The sequence below is a fragment of the Pogona vitticeps genome, chromosome 1, assembly GCF_051106095.1.
Source record: "Pogona vitticeps strain Pit_001003342236 chromosome 1, PviZW2.1, whole genome shotgun sequence".
In the NCBI taxonomy this organism is placed as follows: Eukaryota; Metazoa; Chordata; class Lepidosauria; order Squamata; family Agamidae; genus Pogona; species Pogona vitticeps.
Window position 1 is genome coordinate 156,312,104 of NC_135783.1, and position 13,298 is coordinate 156,325,401.

Consider the following 13,298-nt stretch of genomic DNA (forward strand, 5'->3'; position numbering starts at 1 on the left):
AAAGGAGGAATCCATGCGAAAACACAGTGGGCAGCCATTTTTTTACCCAGTAGCCATTTTGGAACCACCGATCAGCTGTTAGAAAATTATCGCTTAGCGCTAATCGGTAAGCGAAACAGGGTACCCGATCATCGCAAAATGATTTTTCCCCATTTAAAACATTGCAATGCGTTTGCAAAAAGTTCGTCGGTATGCAATTTCGTCGTTAAATGGGGCGCCCGTTAAGCGAGGCACCACTGTATCTCAGTTCTCGGGTCTGTAAATTTCCATGTTTGGGGTCCTCAGAAGATTTCTGCCATCTCACTCTTTAGTATTTATCTCTATCTTTTCCCATTCTTCCCTAATTCTCCTTCCCCACTCTTGCCTCCTTTTTACCCCAGTTAATAAGAAGGTTTGACAGGCACCATAGCATGCCTTCTCTCCACTTCTTCTCTCCACACCATGAATCTTTCCCATTTGTTCGTCCACAAATTTTCCAATCAAACCTACTCCCAGCCAAGGCGAATGGTCATGGTCATGTTTCTTAGAGTCAGCCTCTACACTGTCTTTCAACCTGCCTTCCCTATGTATCTCCTTCCTCTCCTCTTCCTTCACTTCAGCCTTCTCTAACAGTTCTGTCAATTCCTCAACTGGAAAATTCCTTTCCAGGCTTAAGGTTCCCATGAGAAGGGCTGGTGCTCAAGCAGGGATATTGTAGGGCCTGCCTCTGTCCTCTCAAAGGCATACGTGAACTTTCACTCTTCTTTTAGGCTTTCACCCAGTTCATATTCATCATTAAAAGAAAAGGGAAGGGAATGTTTTTGGTGGGTATGCGCCGTTCTTGCAGCATGCTATGTGTGCGTACTGTGTGTACAAGATCCTTGCTATAATGTTTATAAAATGGTTTCTAGTTGCAGAAGAAAAGGCATATAATGTAATAGAAGGATACACATTGGTTTATAAGCAATATGCTAGGTTTTTTTGGGGGGTGGTGGTCCGAAACACAGGATTCTACACTATACTCATAGAAATATGATACCTTAGAAATGGAACTGAATCTTTCCCTAGTTTTGCCTATCACACTCCTTGAGGAAACTGAAAGGAAATGATCCCAACTAGGGATGGGATCAATGGGGGGGGGGGGGGGCTTGAAAGAGGCTCTCACTCTCATTTTCTTTTGTTAATTTGTGATAAGGCAGTTCTTAAACCCAAATGCTTTGTTTTAATGGAAGAGGAGGATATAGAACTTTGGATTCTTTCATGTTTCCCTCTTTTTTGTTTGTCTTGTCCTTCCAGTTGTCTGTCAGTTTCTCCAAGGAAATCTTTTGTTAGTTGAGGGGCAGTGTCAGCAATCAGTTACATTGTTTGGCAGGGTGCAGAAATTTTGAAGATTGGTTGTTGGAACTAGTGAAAATAATTTAAAGCTTAGATTTCTTCTTGACTCTGTTGCACTTCCACCTCTCTTGGCTAAAATTCTTATAGTATGAAGAATTGAAAACATCATTTGTGTAAATAAATAACCTAAAGGGCTCACGGATCCTAGAGATACCAGAGGAGTGGGGTGAGATTGAGACAGAGGTGATGAAGAAAAATCAAGAGGAAAGAAGGAATGGCCAGTGAAGAGTAGTGACTGTGAGTAGTTCCAGAGCCAGGATGTGAAAGTTGCAAGTAGACATTGTAAGAACTTTTCCAACATCCTTTCCTTATTTCCATTTTCCTCCAAGAAAGCCTTTTTTAGAAAGTGTGCTGTAAACAACCCTGCCTTAAGCCATAGTGCAGCAAAAATTGCTGAGCTACAGGAGGGGGGAATGTGAGGTAATCATGACTCATGACTTAAAAGTTCGCTCTGTGTTTTACTTCTTTGCTGTGTGTGATTTCTATCAGTTGCTTAGGCTACTAATGACATGGGGGTGGAGTGTGTGTGTTTGTGTTTGTGTGTGTTATATGAACTGTTCTGCAGTGCCTCAGGCTTTGAGGCCAGAAGTGTAAACTGACTACTTGCAGGTTGTTGGCCATGTGTTTTGCTCTTTGCACTGTGGGTATTGTAGTAGATCTGTTACCTTGATTCTTTTTTCTTTTATTTTTATGGGACAGTTTTTATGGGTTCTAAAGGCTTTTTTTTGTTGGTGCTGCCATTAAAAAAATGAAACACCATTTGAAGTTTAATGAAAGATGGAAGGATTAATGCATGAAAGACCCCAAAACAAAAAAGGCAACACCCACTGCCAAAAGAACCTAAAAGGAAACAAAATTTAAAGAAAGCTTTCACCATGCATGTCCCTAGTGATAACTATTACCTGAGGTCATTTGAATTTTGGTTTCTTGAGAAGAAGGCAAGAAACAGTTCATCTGTGGAATTACGTTGAGGGAAAAAAGTAGCCTCAGAACTGATATGGAAAGGAAATACATATCCCTGACACGTCTTTTCTCTCTCTGTGTGAGTGAGAATTGTAGAGGATGACTTAAGCAGTTGGTAGGTAAAGAATTTACTGTGCAGATGTTGGATTTAAGAAATTTAACTATCCAAAGCAGAAGTTCCGCTATCCAAGGAAACTGCATTAGTATACAGATGAAAACTGTATTATTTTGGAATTTTCACTGAAAAAACAAGAAGCTTCTTGTTTTTTTAAAAACCTCAACTCAGAATTTGTTTTGGTCAGTCTATGCAGTTGCTTTTGATAGAAATCAGATCTGCAACAAACCTGGGATGCTGTATAATTATTCTAAAAGTTAATGGAGAGTTTCAGTTGCTAAAGCTGGAATACTAGAGAAAATGAGCTTTACTGTATAACAAAACTTTTGTTTGTAATTTGGAGATAACTTACTGGCTTGATAGTTTGTAACCTGACAGTCTCCAGTCACCCTAGAACTTTTTCTTAACCTGGAAGGTGTTAGGAGGGGAGAGGGCAGGCTTGTGCTGTAACTGACAAATCTTCAGTAGAATAACTACAGTGGTGTGTCGCTTAACGAGTGCACCATATAACGATGAATTCGCATAGCGATCCCTTTTTGGGATCGCTAATGCGAAGGCATCCCAACCGCCGCAGTGGGCAAAACTCGCATTGCGAAGATCGGTAAGTGTTTCGCTTACCGATCTTCGCATTGCGAAGCCCGCGGATCAGCTGTTTGGCGGTTCCAAAATGGCCGCTGGAAGCCTGAAATGGCCACGCGCAGCATTTTCGCGCCCTCCCCTTGCTTACCGAGGGTGCAAAAATGGCTGCCGCTATGGAGGAAACTTCGCTGAACAGTTTAATGCGTTCCAATGGGCTTTTACGTTCCGTTTAGCGATGTTTTCACATAGCAAGGGTTAATCCGGAACGAATTAACCTCGCTATGCGGGGCACCACTGTACTGACATTGCCACTAGGATGCAGCTCTTACTAATGGATTCTACTACTTTCATGTCTTATCCTTCTGCCAGTGGAATAGTAATAGAGTGGGAGGCTGTAATGGAAGTTGTAGCTTCTATGCCATTACCATGCCTGTAACCGCAAGTGTACATTTCCTAAAACAATAGGTTTCCCAGGAGCACTTGTAACTCTTCTACTCATTCTGATATTTTTAGGATATTTTCTTAAGGCATAGTTCTGCATCTTCTGACACTACAAGTTTTGTTCTTACTCACATCAGTGAAGTGATTCACCCTTGAAGGTTCCAAGCACAAAATTCTCTGGATTGGTTTTATTTGATAGGCTTCATATCTTCAGAAGAGGCTAGTGTCTCCGAAAATGTCATGTTTCATTTCTGTTACAAGTAAAAGCTATATGCAACATAGTAATTTCCCCCCTGTTATATTAGTGAAAAAATGAGTGACACTTTGTGAAATGAAGCACCCCTACAAATAAAAGAAAGTAACATCCCTGTGAAGCAGCTTTCAGATCAATCAGTAAATACCAAGAGCTTAGAAATTTCCCCTATAAGAAAAAAAATGAAGTTTTAGGGAAATATAAGGATTAGCTGTACACCTTCATGCTACATCTAAACTTAATTTACTGTTTTATTTACTTATTTAGTTATCTATTCATTCATTTTGTGTACTTAATTTTTTTTGAACAGTTTACAGCATGATAAAATAAACAACATGGAACAATAAAATTAAAAATAAGCAATAGGAGAAATTAACAGATGTCACCAAGAGGCATATTAACTCTGTGACAGACAGGACATGAGGCATAAAGTCAGACAGGGTTATTATGGAAGGCCTTTCTTAAAAGGAACATTTTGAGATGCCTTTTAAATGTTAGTGGAGGGCAGGCGCAGCTCCACAAGAAGCTGGTTCCAAAGAGTTGGTAAATGATTTATGGGCCTCCTTTGGAGTGACTACCTTGATCTGATGGAGCGTGCAGATGGCCTTGGGGAAAGACTCTCCAACAAGCAGCATGGTCCTGAACCATAGAGGGCTTTATATGTAAGCATCAAAACCTTGAACCTGATCCAGGACATAACAGGTAACAAGTGGAGGCAAGCCAGAACTGGAGTGATATGATCAAATCAGTCTGGCTGCTGCGTGCTGGACCCACTGTAGTCCCTCGCTGAGCCTTAAGGGAAGCCACATGTAGAGAGCATTTCAGTAGTTGATCCGCGAGATTTCCTGTGAATGGCCAGATTACAGATGTGAATAGTAACATGAATTCTTACTTTGAAAGTTGAGTAAAAAATCTTTTTGAAATAGTGTATTTATTAAATTTTAAAGTTCAAGAGGTACAAAAGCAACATTGTGACTAGTTTTTATTAAAAAGAGCACTGCAAATTGCTGCGTCCTGTGCTATATAAGCAGATGTAGCTACATTTTTTGCCATCTAAGAGGTAGGAAGAAGATGAAAAAGGAAGATACGCATTTTATAATAAACTATCAAACGGGAGTGAAAGCCATCAGAAGAGCAGAAGCAGTAATCCATAAGTGGTGAAAGCTGCGTGTATGGTCCTTTCATGAAGATAGCAGCATTGACTAGGTGCAGAAATGTATCTTGAATAATTAACGATCATCTAAAATTATCCATAGGAATCAGTTTTTTCTAATTCTGTAGGTTATTTTACATATCAATTCTTGTACTGTGCCATTTCTGACATTGTGATTGTGTAAGTGTTGTTTTAGAAATGTTAATTTCACAAATTACAAAAGAGAATATACTTCATTTGAGTTGTGTTTATTTTCGATGTTTTCCAGACTATCGAGTATTTCCAGTGGACTCTACTTGAAGTTAGCTTTCCCAGAGCACTGCTGTATTAGTTGTTCCTCCCTTCTTTAGTATGCTAGCTTGTCAAGTATTCTAGACTATGATGAGGTATCCACTGAGCTAGGAATACCCATACAGATGTTTTCTGCTAGCTTTGTATGAAATTTGACACCCTAGTCCTACCGCTTCTGACATCTTTTCATCACTTCCAAGTGTGCTTTGAGGTGAGAAGTCAGTTCCCCAAATAAAGTGACCCCATATCTTGAAACAGCTTCTTTCTCATTGATAATTCTTGATCTGATCAATATCTTGTGCTTTATATATACTGTACCTTCTTAAAGAGATTGATTGACAGTGGTGATAATTGTCATTTGTAGTATGCTGATGTTGAAAAAAAAACCTGACAAATAATTTTGAAAGCAACAATCTATTGGTATGCACATTTTGGAGGACAGCGCTGAATTCTCCAATTTGGCATAAGTAGGTGAAAGGTTTACTTGCTGTGGCTTAAAGGAAATGGGTTCTCATTAATAAAGGTATAAATGTGCATCATAGAAGTTGTAAGAGACAGTATTTGCTGACAGAGTTTCTGATTTTGTATTAGAGGTGTACTACTTGATGGTGATCTTGTACCAGTGTTATAAGTTTCTATGCTTGCTCCTGCAGTTTCTAGAGGCATGTTTACATCATTAGGTTCATTTTTCACTGACATGTTGTTACCCCAAAGCAGTTATGTATGTAAGTGCATGCCTAGTTGCTGAAAAGAAAATACCACAACAGCTGTTGCTACTTCTCGTGTTTTGACTATGCAAATGCTATACCATGCTGAATTTATATGGAATCCATCAACTTTCTTGCACTTTCAGTTTTCCCAAGAGAAATTACATACCATGTTTCCCAAAAAATAAGACAGAGTCTTATATTAATTTTTTGCTCCAAAAACGCTTTAGGGCTTATTTTCAGGGGCTGTTTTATTTTACAGTCATGTCATCTTCTTCTGGTTGCTGCACAATGGTGGAGGGCAGAGTTTAACTGAACTGGGGCTTATTTTTGGGGTAGGGCTTGTATTACAAGCATCCTGAAAAATCATACTAGGGCTTATTTTCAGATTAGGTCTTATTTTCAGGGAAACAGGGTAACCTATATGTTAATGCTGTATAGTTTTAAAGAAAAATAAATAAATACTATTAAATAAAATAAATAATACTATTCCAAATTGTTTTGTTATGTGGCATAGCAGTAATCAGCAACAAGGTGACCTGAAAAAGGAATAAATTATCTGAGAGTCTTTTGGGAAGTTTCAGAATCTGAACCCCTAGATAAAAGGAATAGATTTGCTTCTGACAATTATGTTCATTTCTGAATTCCAAGCTAAGAATATGCAGGGATTTGTATTGTTTGTTTAGAAAAAGTTTGGACAGACTTAAGATTTGAGGCCTATTTTGGATTTAAGTAAATGAATAGTTGTGTTAGTTTGTTACAGGAGAAAGCATGAAGAGTTCTAGATAGAGATGGGGGTATATTTGTATACAAATATCCCCCCACAAGTGCAGATAATGAGGGCTGCCTCCCCCCCCCGGCCAGACTGACCACAAGGTACAAGAAAGTTCCAGAATTAATTGGAGCAAAACACAGAGATAGTCTAAAAGCACTGGTTCTCAACCTTGGCTTACTCAGAAGTTGTGGACTGCAACTCCCAGAAGCCTTCACCACCAACTGTGCTGGCTGGGGTTTCTGGGAGTTGCAGTTCAAAAACATCCGAGTAACAAAGGTTGGGAACCTAGAGTCTAAAGTATTTATAGAGTTCACACTGGAAAATAACAAAGGCTAAACGTATGTACCTAATACACCTTAGCACAGGGTTAGTGTAGTTCTTTGACACACAGAGAATGTATCCTTTCTGGCATCACAGACAGCAGCTGGACAAAGTCTCTCCTCCTGAGACTGAGCTGTAAGCAAAGTCTCTTCTCCTTAGAGACAGGCCCGGCTAATGTGACTAACCAGTGTTCCGAATCCATTTTACACATTAAATGACTTATTTCAGAACTGCCTTAATCAACATCTTATTCCCCTTTCATGTTTATTAAAACAAAAACACCTTCTTCCCCTCTTCCTTTCACACAGCTGACATCCTTCCTCAATTTGAATGACTTCAGGGAAGGAAGTGGGCTGGCTTTTGATGACAAGATATAAGATAGAAATGTTAGATCCCATTTGGCACATCTCACTGCTTTGATGGCCCTTTTGGCAGGAAATTGAGGGTGTAGAGTGTAAAACAACAGCAACAACAGTTGTAATAGCAACTGAAATGATTAAAAGGCAAGTAAGTGCTGTGAAAAACTAGTGCACCTGGTCCAGATGAGCTGCACAGATATTGGCTAAAGCATTTAACAAGTCTCCATCAACATATAGCAGTGCTATTTAGTCACTTCATTCAAAATTCTACAACTGAAGATTGGATGACAATAGGCTGCACATTTGTAATAATAAAAGTTCATCAAAAGGGCAATGAACCCAGTAATTATTGACCAATTACATTCCTTCCAACAATGTTCAAGCTTCTCACAGGAGTATTGCAAGATCCGTATATAAATATTTAATTGAATACTCACTATACCCAAGTGAACAGAAAGAGAATTTTAAAAAGTCAGGAGGCATGAAAAATCAGCTGCTTATTGATAAAATGATAGTAAGGAATGCAAAGTAGACAAAATAAAAAACAAATATAACATGGTCTGTATAAAGCATTTGACTCATTGCCACACAGCTGGATTAACACCTGCCTAAAAATGTTTGGAATTCGTAAAAATATTCAGAGGTTCTTCAAGAAAAACTGGAAAACTGTCTTATTATGGCCTGTGGTGAAGACATTGGGGAAGTTAGCATCACAAGAGGAATATTTCTTTGTCACCACTGCTTGTTATCTCACTAATGCCAATGTCAATAATTTAAAATAAAACTGGATTGGCCTACCATATTTCAAAACAAACAGGAAAATTCAATCATCTGTTATGTATAAATAACTGAAAATTATATGCAAAAGTTCCAAGGAGATATCTAAACCACAGAGCTATCCATAATGACAGCAAAAGAGCAGAGGTGGAAGGGAGGTGCTCAGTCGACATGGTGCTTTTGGAAGTACAGTGGTATCTTGACTTACGAACCTAATCCATAATGGAATGGTGTCCGTAAGTCAAAACGTTCATAAGTCAATGCAGCATTTCCCATAGGAATGCATTGAAACCCAATTAATCTGTTCCGACTGTTTTTTGTTCTTATGTCAAGGTACAGTTTGTAAGTCAAAGCATTCGTTCCCATAGGAATGAATGCAAAACCGGTTAATCCATCCTCTACAACTAGGGGGAGAATATTTTTTTAACCTAAGATGACTTAGGTTAAAAAAAGAACAGGAAAGGAGGGACACACACACACACACACACACACACACACACACACACACACACACACACACACACACACACACACACACACACACACACACACACACACACACACACAGAGAGAGAGAGAGAGAGAGAGAGAGAGAGAGAGAGAGAGAGAGAGAGAGAGAGAGAGAGAGAGAGAGAGAGAGAGAGAGAGAGAGAGAGAGAAGACAATGGGGAAGGGAAAGAGTTTGGAGTCTAAAATACATGCTAAACCAACACATTTTAAACCAAACCAGCACGGACCCTTGCAAAAACCTTTCTGATTTGCAAGGGAAGCATGCAGGAACCATTGCAAAAGCACAGAAAACAAATGGAGCAGATTAGAAATGCAAAGAGAACGAAGCAAAAAAGCAAGGGAAGCATGCATGAACCATTTCAAAAACAAACGGAGCAGATTAGAAATGCAAGGAGAACAAAGCAAAAAGCATGCAGGACACATCAAAAATGGGGGAAACCCCCCAAAAGCAACAAACTCCCCAAGACCCATTGGAAATGGGAAAAAAACTCCAAAAAGGAACCAAAACCCCCCCATCGGAAATGAAGGGGGGGACAAAAAAACCAAACACCCCCCCAAGACCCATCACAGCATGGAAACATACCCCCCAGCTGAAAATCACGCTGCAAAAATACTCAGAACAGTTTTTAAAAGTATAAAGCAGGACCTTAGCAGGCAGCCTCCTCGGATCGCACACTCTCTAACTGCCGGGGTGAAAGAGCAACAAAGAAGCAGCCTAGTTAGCTATCTGAATTTCCCACCCTTTTCCCATGCTTTTTTTCTGTTCATAAGTCAAAGCTCCATTCGCAAGTCAAAGCAAGATTTTGTGAACTGAGCTGTTTGTAACTCAAAATGTTTGTAGGTCAAGGCGTTCGTACGTCAAGGCACCACTGTAAGTCTTGAGAAGCAAATTTTAGAAGAGTATAAAGCTTTAGGTAGAAGAGATATCTGTGCCTAAAATCTTTACAAATTTGTTCCTTATTTTAAATCCCAATTGATCCAACTGCTTTAGTTTTAAAAGATTGTATTACTTTTGAGTCTTTATACGTTCTTCCTTGGAGCACTGGAATTCTCTCTTTTACTAAAGGAATATTATTTGGGTTCTAAAGTGTCTTTCCAAGCACAAAATTCCTTAAATTGGAGAGATTTTGATCCAGTAGAAGTTTGCACTAAGAGGAGTGGGCATTGGGGATTGATGATTTTCACTAGGGTTCTCTTCTCTGATAATCCCCAAGATGAGGTGCAGTGCTGTTTTAGTTCCCAAATCCCAAAGCATCTTTTGAGGGTAAATACAGCTATGAGGGAAGGAGTGAAAAAGTCTGGACCTCATTCTGGCACCAGATGTACACTTTCCATGAACTGGGATCTTACTATCTAACTAAGCATCACCATCAGTGAAAATATATTTTTGTGTTTAGAAAGCTTGATCAGTTCAAACTACTGTATGTTGTTGATATATTTTGTCTTTGTACTGTTTGAAAAATAATTCAAAGAAGGATGTTCCTTCTAATAGATTATATTGTTAATGAAGACTTGAGCAGTTGTCTTTACTTAATATATGCTTATATTAATAGAATATTCTTGAAGGAGGATGCATTCTTTTCCTTGCTTTTAAATTATGCTTCAAGTGTGTTGGAGCAAGTACCATTAGACACATCATCTCCTGAGAGTTAAAAAAACTTTTTATGATAGTGTCTGCCACTTATATTTTTTAAAAGATCTGCTATTTAAGCAAGGTACCTATAATATATTAAAACTTATAGTATATTGAGTTAATTGCCCAATGTTGTAGCCCTGTGAAGAAGCATCTAAGATTGGTGGTTGTGGATGTGTGTGTGTGCACGCATTAGGTTACTCTCAATAGGGTCTAAGGCAATTTTTCAGTTGCCATTTCGTACTGTGTGCACTTATTTGCATTTTAGGACATGAGGAGGAAATTGTGAATGTGGTATGTGTACTTGAGCATCCCTGGCTGTTCTGTCCTTCTCTATTACTACATGTCTTGTCTTTTGAACATTTCAGAGTAGTAGCGAGCCCCATAGGAAAGGCTAGCAAGTAGAGATGGGGGTATTCGTATATGAATACAAATACCCCGCACAGGTAGACATAACGAGGGTCCAGCCTCCTGGGGCCAGACCATCCACTCATCTTCTGCTATTGCCACGCACTCTGCACTCCCTTCCTGTCCCTCTAGAGCTCATGGTCTGCGAGCCACTCTTTGACCTGGCAATGAGGCTTGTCGTCCCACCTTTTGCCAGTAGTGGCTCGCAGACTGCAAGCTTCAGAGCGATAGGAAGGGAGCAAGGAGCCCACGGCAACAGCAGAAGGTGAGTGAATGGTCTGGTCCCAGGAGGCTGGACCCTAGTTTTGTTCACCTATGTGTAGGTATTCGTATACAGTGGTACCTCGACTTACAAACATCTCCACTTGCGAACTATTCGAGTTACAAACAGCTCTGTTCGCAAAAAATGCTTTGACTTGCGAACGGAACCTCAACTTGAACGAAAAAGGGAAAAAAACCCTTTCCTTCCCTTTTTTTGACCTAAGTTCATCTTAGGTCAAAAGAAGGGAAAAAAATTAAAACATTCACCCCCTAGTGGTAGAGTACAGATTAACTGGCTTTGCATTAGTTCCTATGGGAACTAATGCCTCTACCTACGAACAGCGCCTTGACGTACAAACAAAAACAGTCTGAATGGATTAAATGGTTTTCAGTGCATTCCTATGGAAAAGTTTGCCTCAGCTTACAAACTTTTTGACATACAAACACCGTTCCAATATGGATTAAGTTCGTAAGTCGAGGTACCACTGTACGTATACGAATACCCCCATCTCTGCTAGCAAGCCTATAGATAAGTCTGTCTGCAGCCGCAAGACAGGTTTCCATCTTCATAAGTGTGAAGCACTCTAGAAAGCCCCCACACTAGCCTGTAGTAACAGCCAGCTACAGTTGGCTAATGGGCATGCATGGTTTGTAAAAGAGTTCCTGTTCACATTAATATTGATGAATACCATTTCACTTTAGAAATGAATTTTGATTCAGTATTAACTTTTTTAAAAAATATATGTTGTCCTCTTCAACGTGCTCAGTCAAACTAATCATGGTTCCATTTCTTTTGTGAATAATGAAGACAGCATAGTACAAAACAATTGCATAAGCTAATTAAGGGCAGCTACATAAGTCTGTTTTTTTTTTATCCAATGATGCAGCATTTTGGAGGATCTAGTAAATGGCCATTTTAGTATTTTATTTGAATATATAGCCAAATACATGACATTCTTCACTCCTTATTGGAAAATGTCACTGAAAAATTTGATGAAGTGTTCTTGAAGAAAGCTCATGCCATAGTAAAATATTGGTGAATATATGGCTGAAATCCTGTTGTGCAAGTTACGCCTTGTAAGATTGATGTTATCATCAGGTTTTATTTATTTATTTATTTATTTATTTATTTATTTATTTATTTATTTATTTATTTATTTATTTACATTTCTGCTTTCTCCCCTGAAGGTCCTGAGGCTCCCATGGAAGCCTTTACTTGCCTAAAATTGCCATTGATGGTCAAGTCATCCTGGTGGTGTCAATTTTCAGAAATTAAAGATTTTGCCTCTGCCTTGCAGCCCCCAGTGACTTCCCTACAATGAAAGGGATTCCATGGGAACTTCAGATATTTTGGTAGGGGGGACTGGGATTTTTTCTTCTGAAAAACAGCTGTTGCTGATGGTGTCATCCACCTTATGTGTTATAAGTTGCAACAGTAGATATTACTCATTGTGATGCAAGATGGAGGGATATTTTTAAGACTAATTTTGTAGGGGGAAAAATAAGAATTGAGTTCACAAAAGTTTGGGGAAGAGATTTCTGTATGAAAACATGTGACCTAGCTCATATTTATAAAAAAAGAAAAAGTGTAACATCTTTATTATGTTACATCTGCAGCAGGAACGCCAGGCAGGTCCAACACCAGTACCAGGCAGGTCCGGCAGCAGCAAGCAGCAGCATCATTCTTCAGTGAGTTAAGTGAAATTAGAAGCAGTGTGTTCCTTTCATTTTAGTACATATGTTTGTCTTTCTAATCTGGTGAAGACATAATCTATTTTACAAATGAAGAACTGAGGCTGAGATTTATAAAAGTGAGACTTGGTCCTACACATCCCTCATTAAAGGTCAGATTCCAGTAGTGATATTATGTTCACAAAACTCCCAGTTATGTGAGCAGATTCAGCTTCTTGAAGCTTATAGTCATAATTGTACTCCCTCAAAACTTATGAGAATTTCCTGATTGGCTGGGGAGTGGACAGAAGTTCTTGGCTGGCTTCGTAGATACCAGAAAATCCTACCCGTGTTCTAGGTGCCACTGGAGCCTCCATCTTTCTCCAAGAGCTGGCATAAGTATGTATGCTCAGCCACCATAATAACAGGATCTTGGCCCAGGTCTCTTCACTCCCTCTGGAATTACACTAACATGAATGAAATTGAAATAAAGAATTAACATACTACTTTGAAATTAAAACAATTATACAGTAAGAAGGAGTCATTGTTAGAGAAATAAAAATTTGATATGAATTAAATGTGGCAATTCCAGATATTAAAAATAAACAGCTCCAAGTAGGTACTGCCTTGTTATATAAAATAACCTATATTACTTAATTTTTTGTTGTTGCTTTTGTTCCCTATAAAGGTTCGTTTACTGTTCTCAG

The 13,298-nt window shown here is 39.0% G+C and overlaps 1 protein-coding gene across 2 annotated transcripts in view; it reads left to right on the forward strand.

The window, feature by feature from the left end:
* PPP3R1 (protein phosphatase 3 regulatory subunit B, alpha) overlaps positions 1-13,298 on the forward strand; it is a 61,651-nt gene that overhangs the window by 13,392 nt on the left and 34,961 nt on the right. Inside the window, exon 2 of one of the 2 annotated variants that reach the window (XM_020815876.3) lies at positions 12,538-12,609. The exons of the other annotated variant lie outside the window; for it this stretch is intronic. Coding sequence (XP_020671535.1) covers positions 12,538-12,609 — 72 coding nt within the window. The remainder of the gene's footprint in view (positions 1-12,537; positions 12,610-13,298) is intronic. 2 annotated transcript variants of the gene reach the window in all.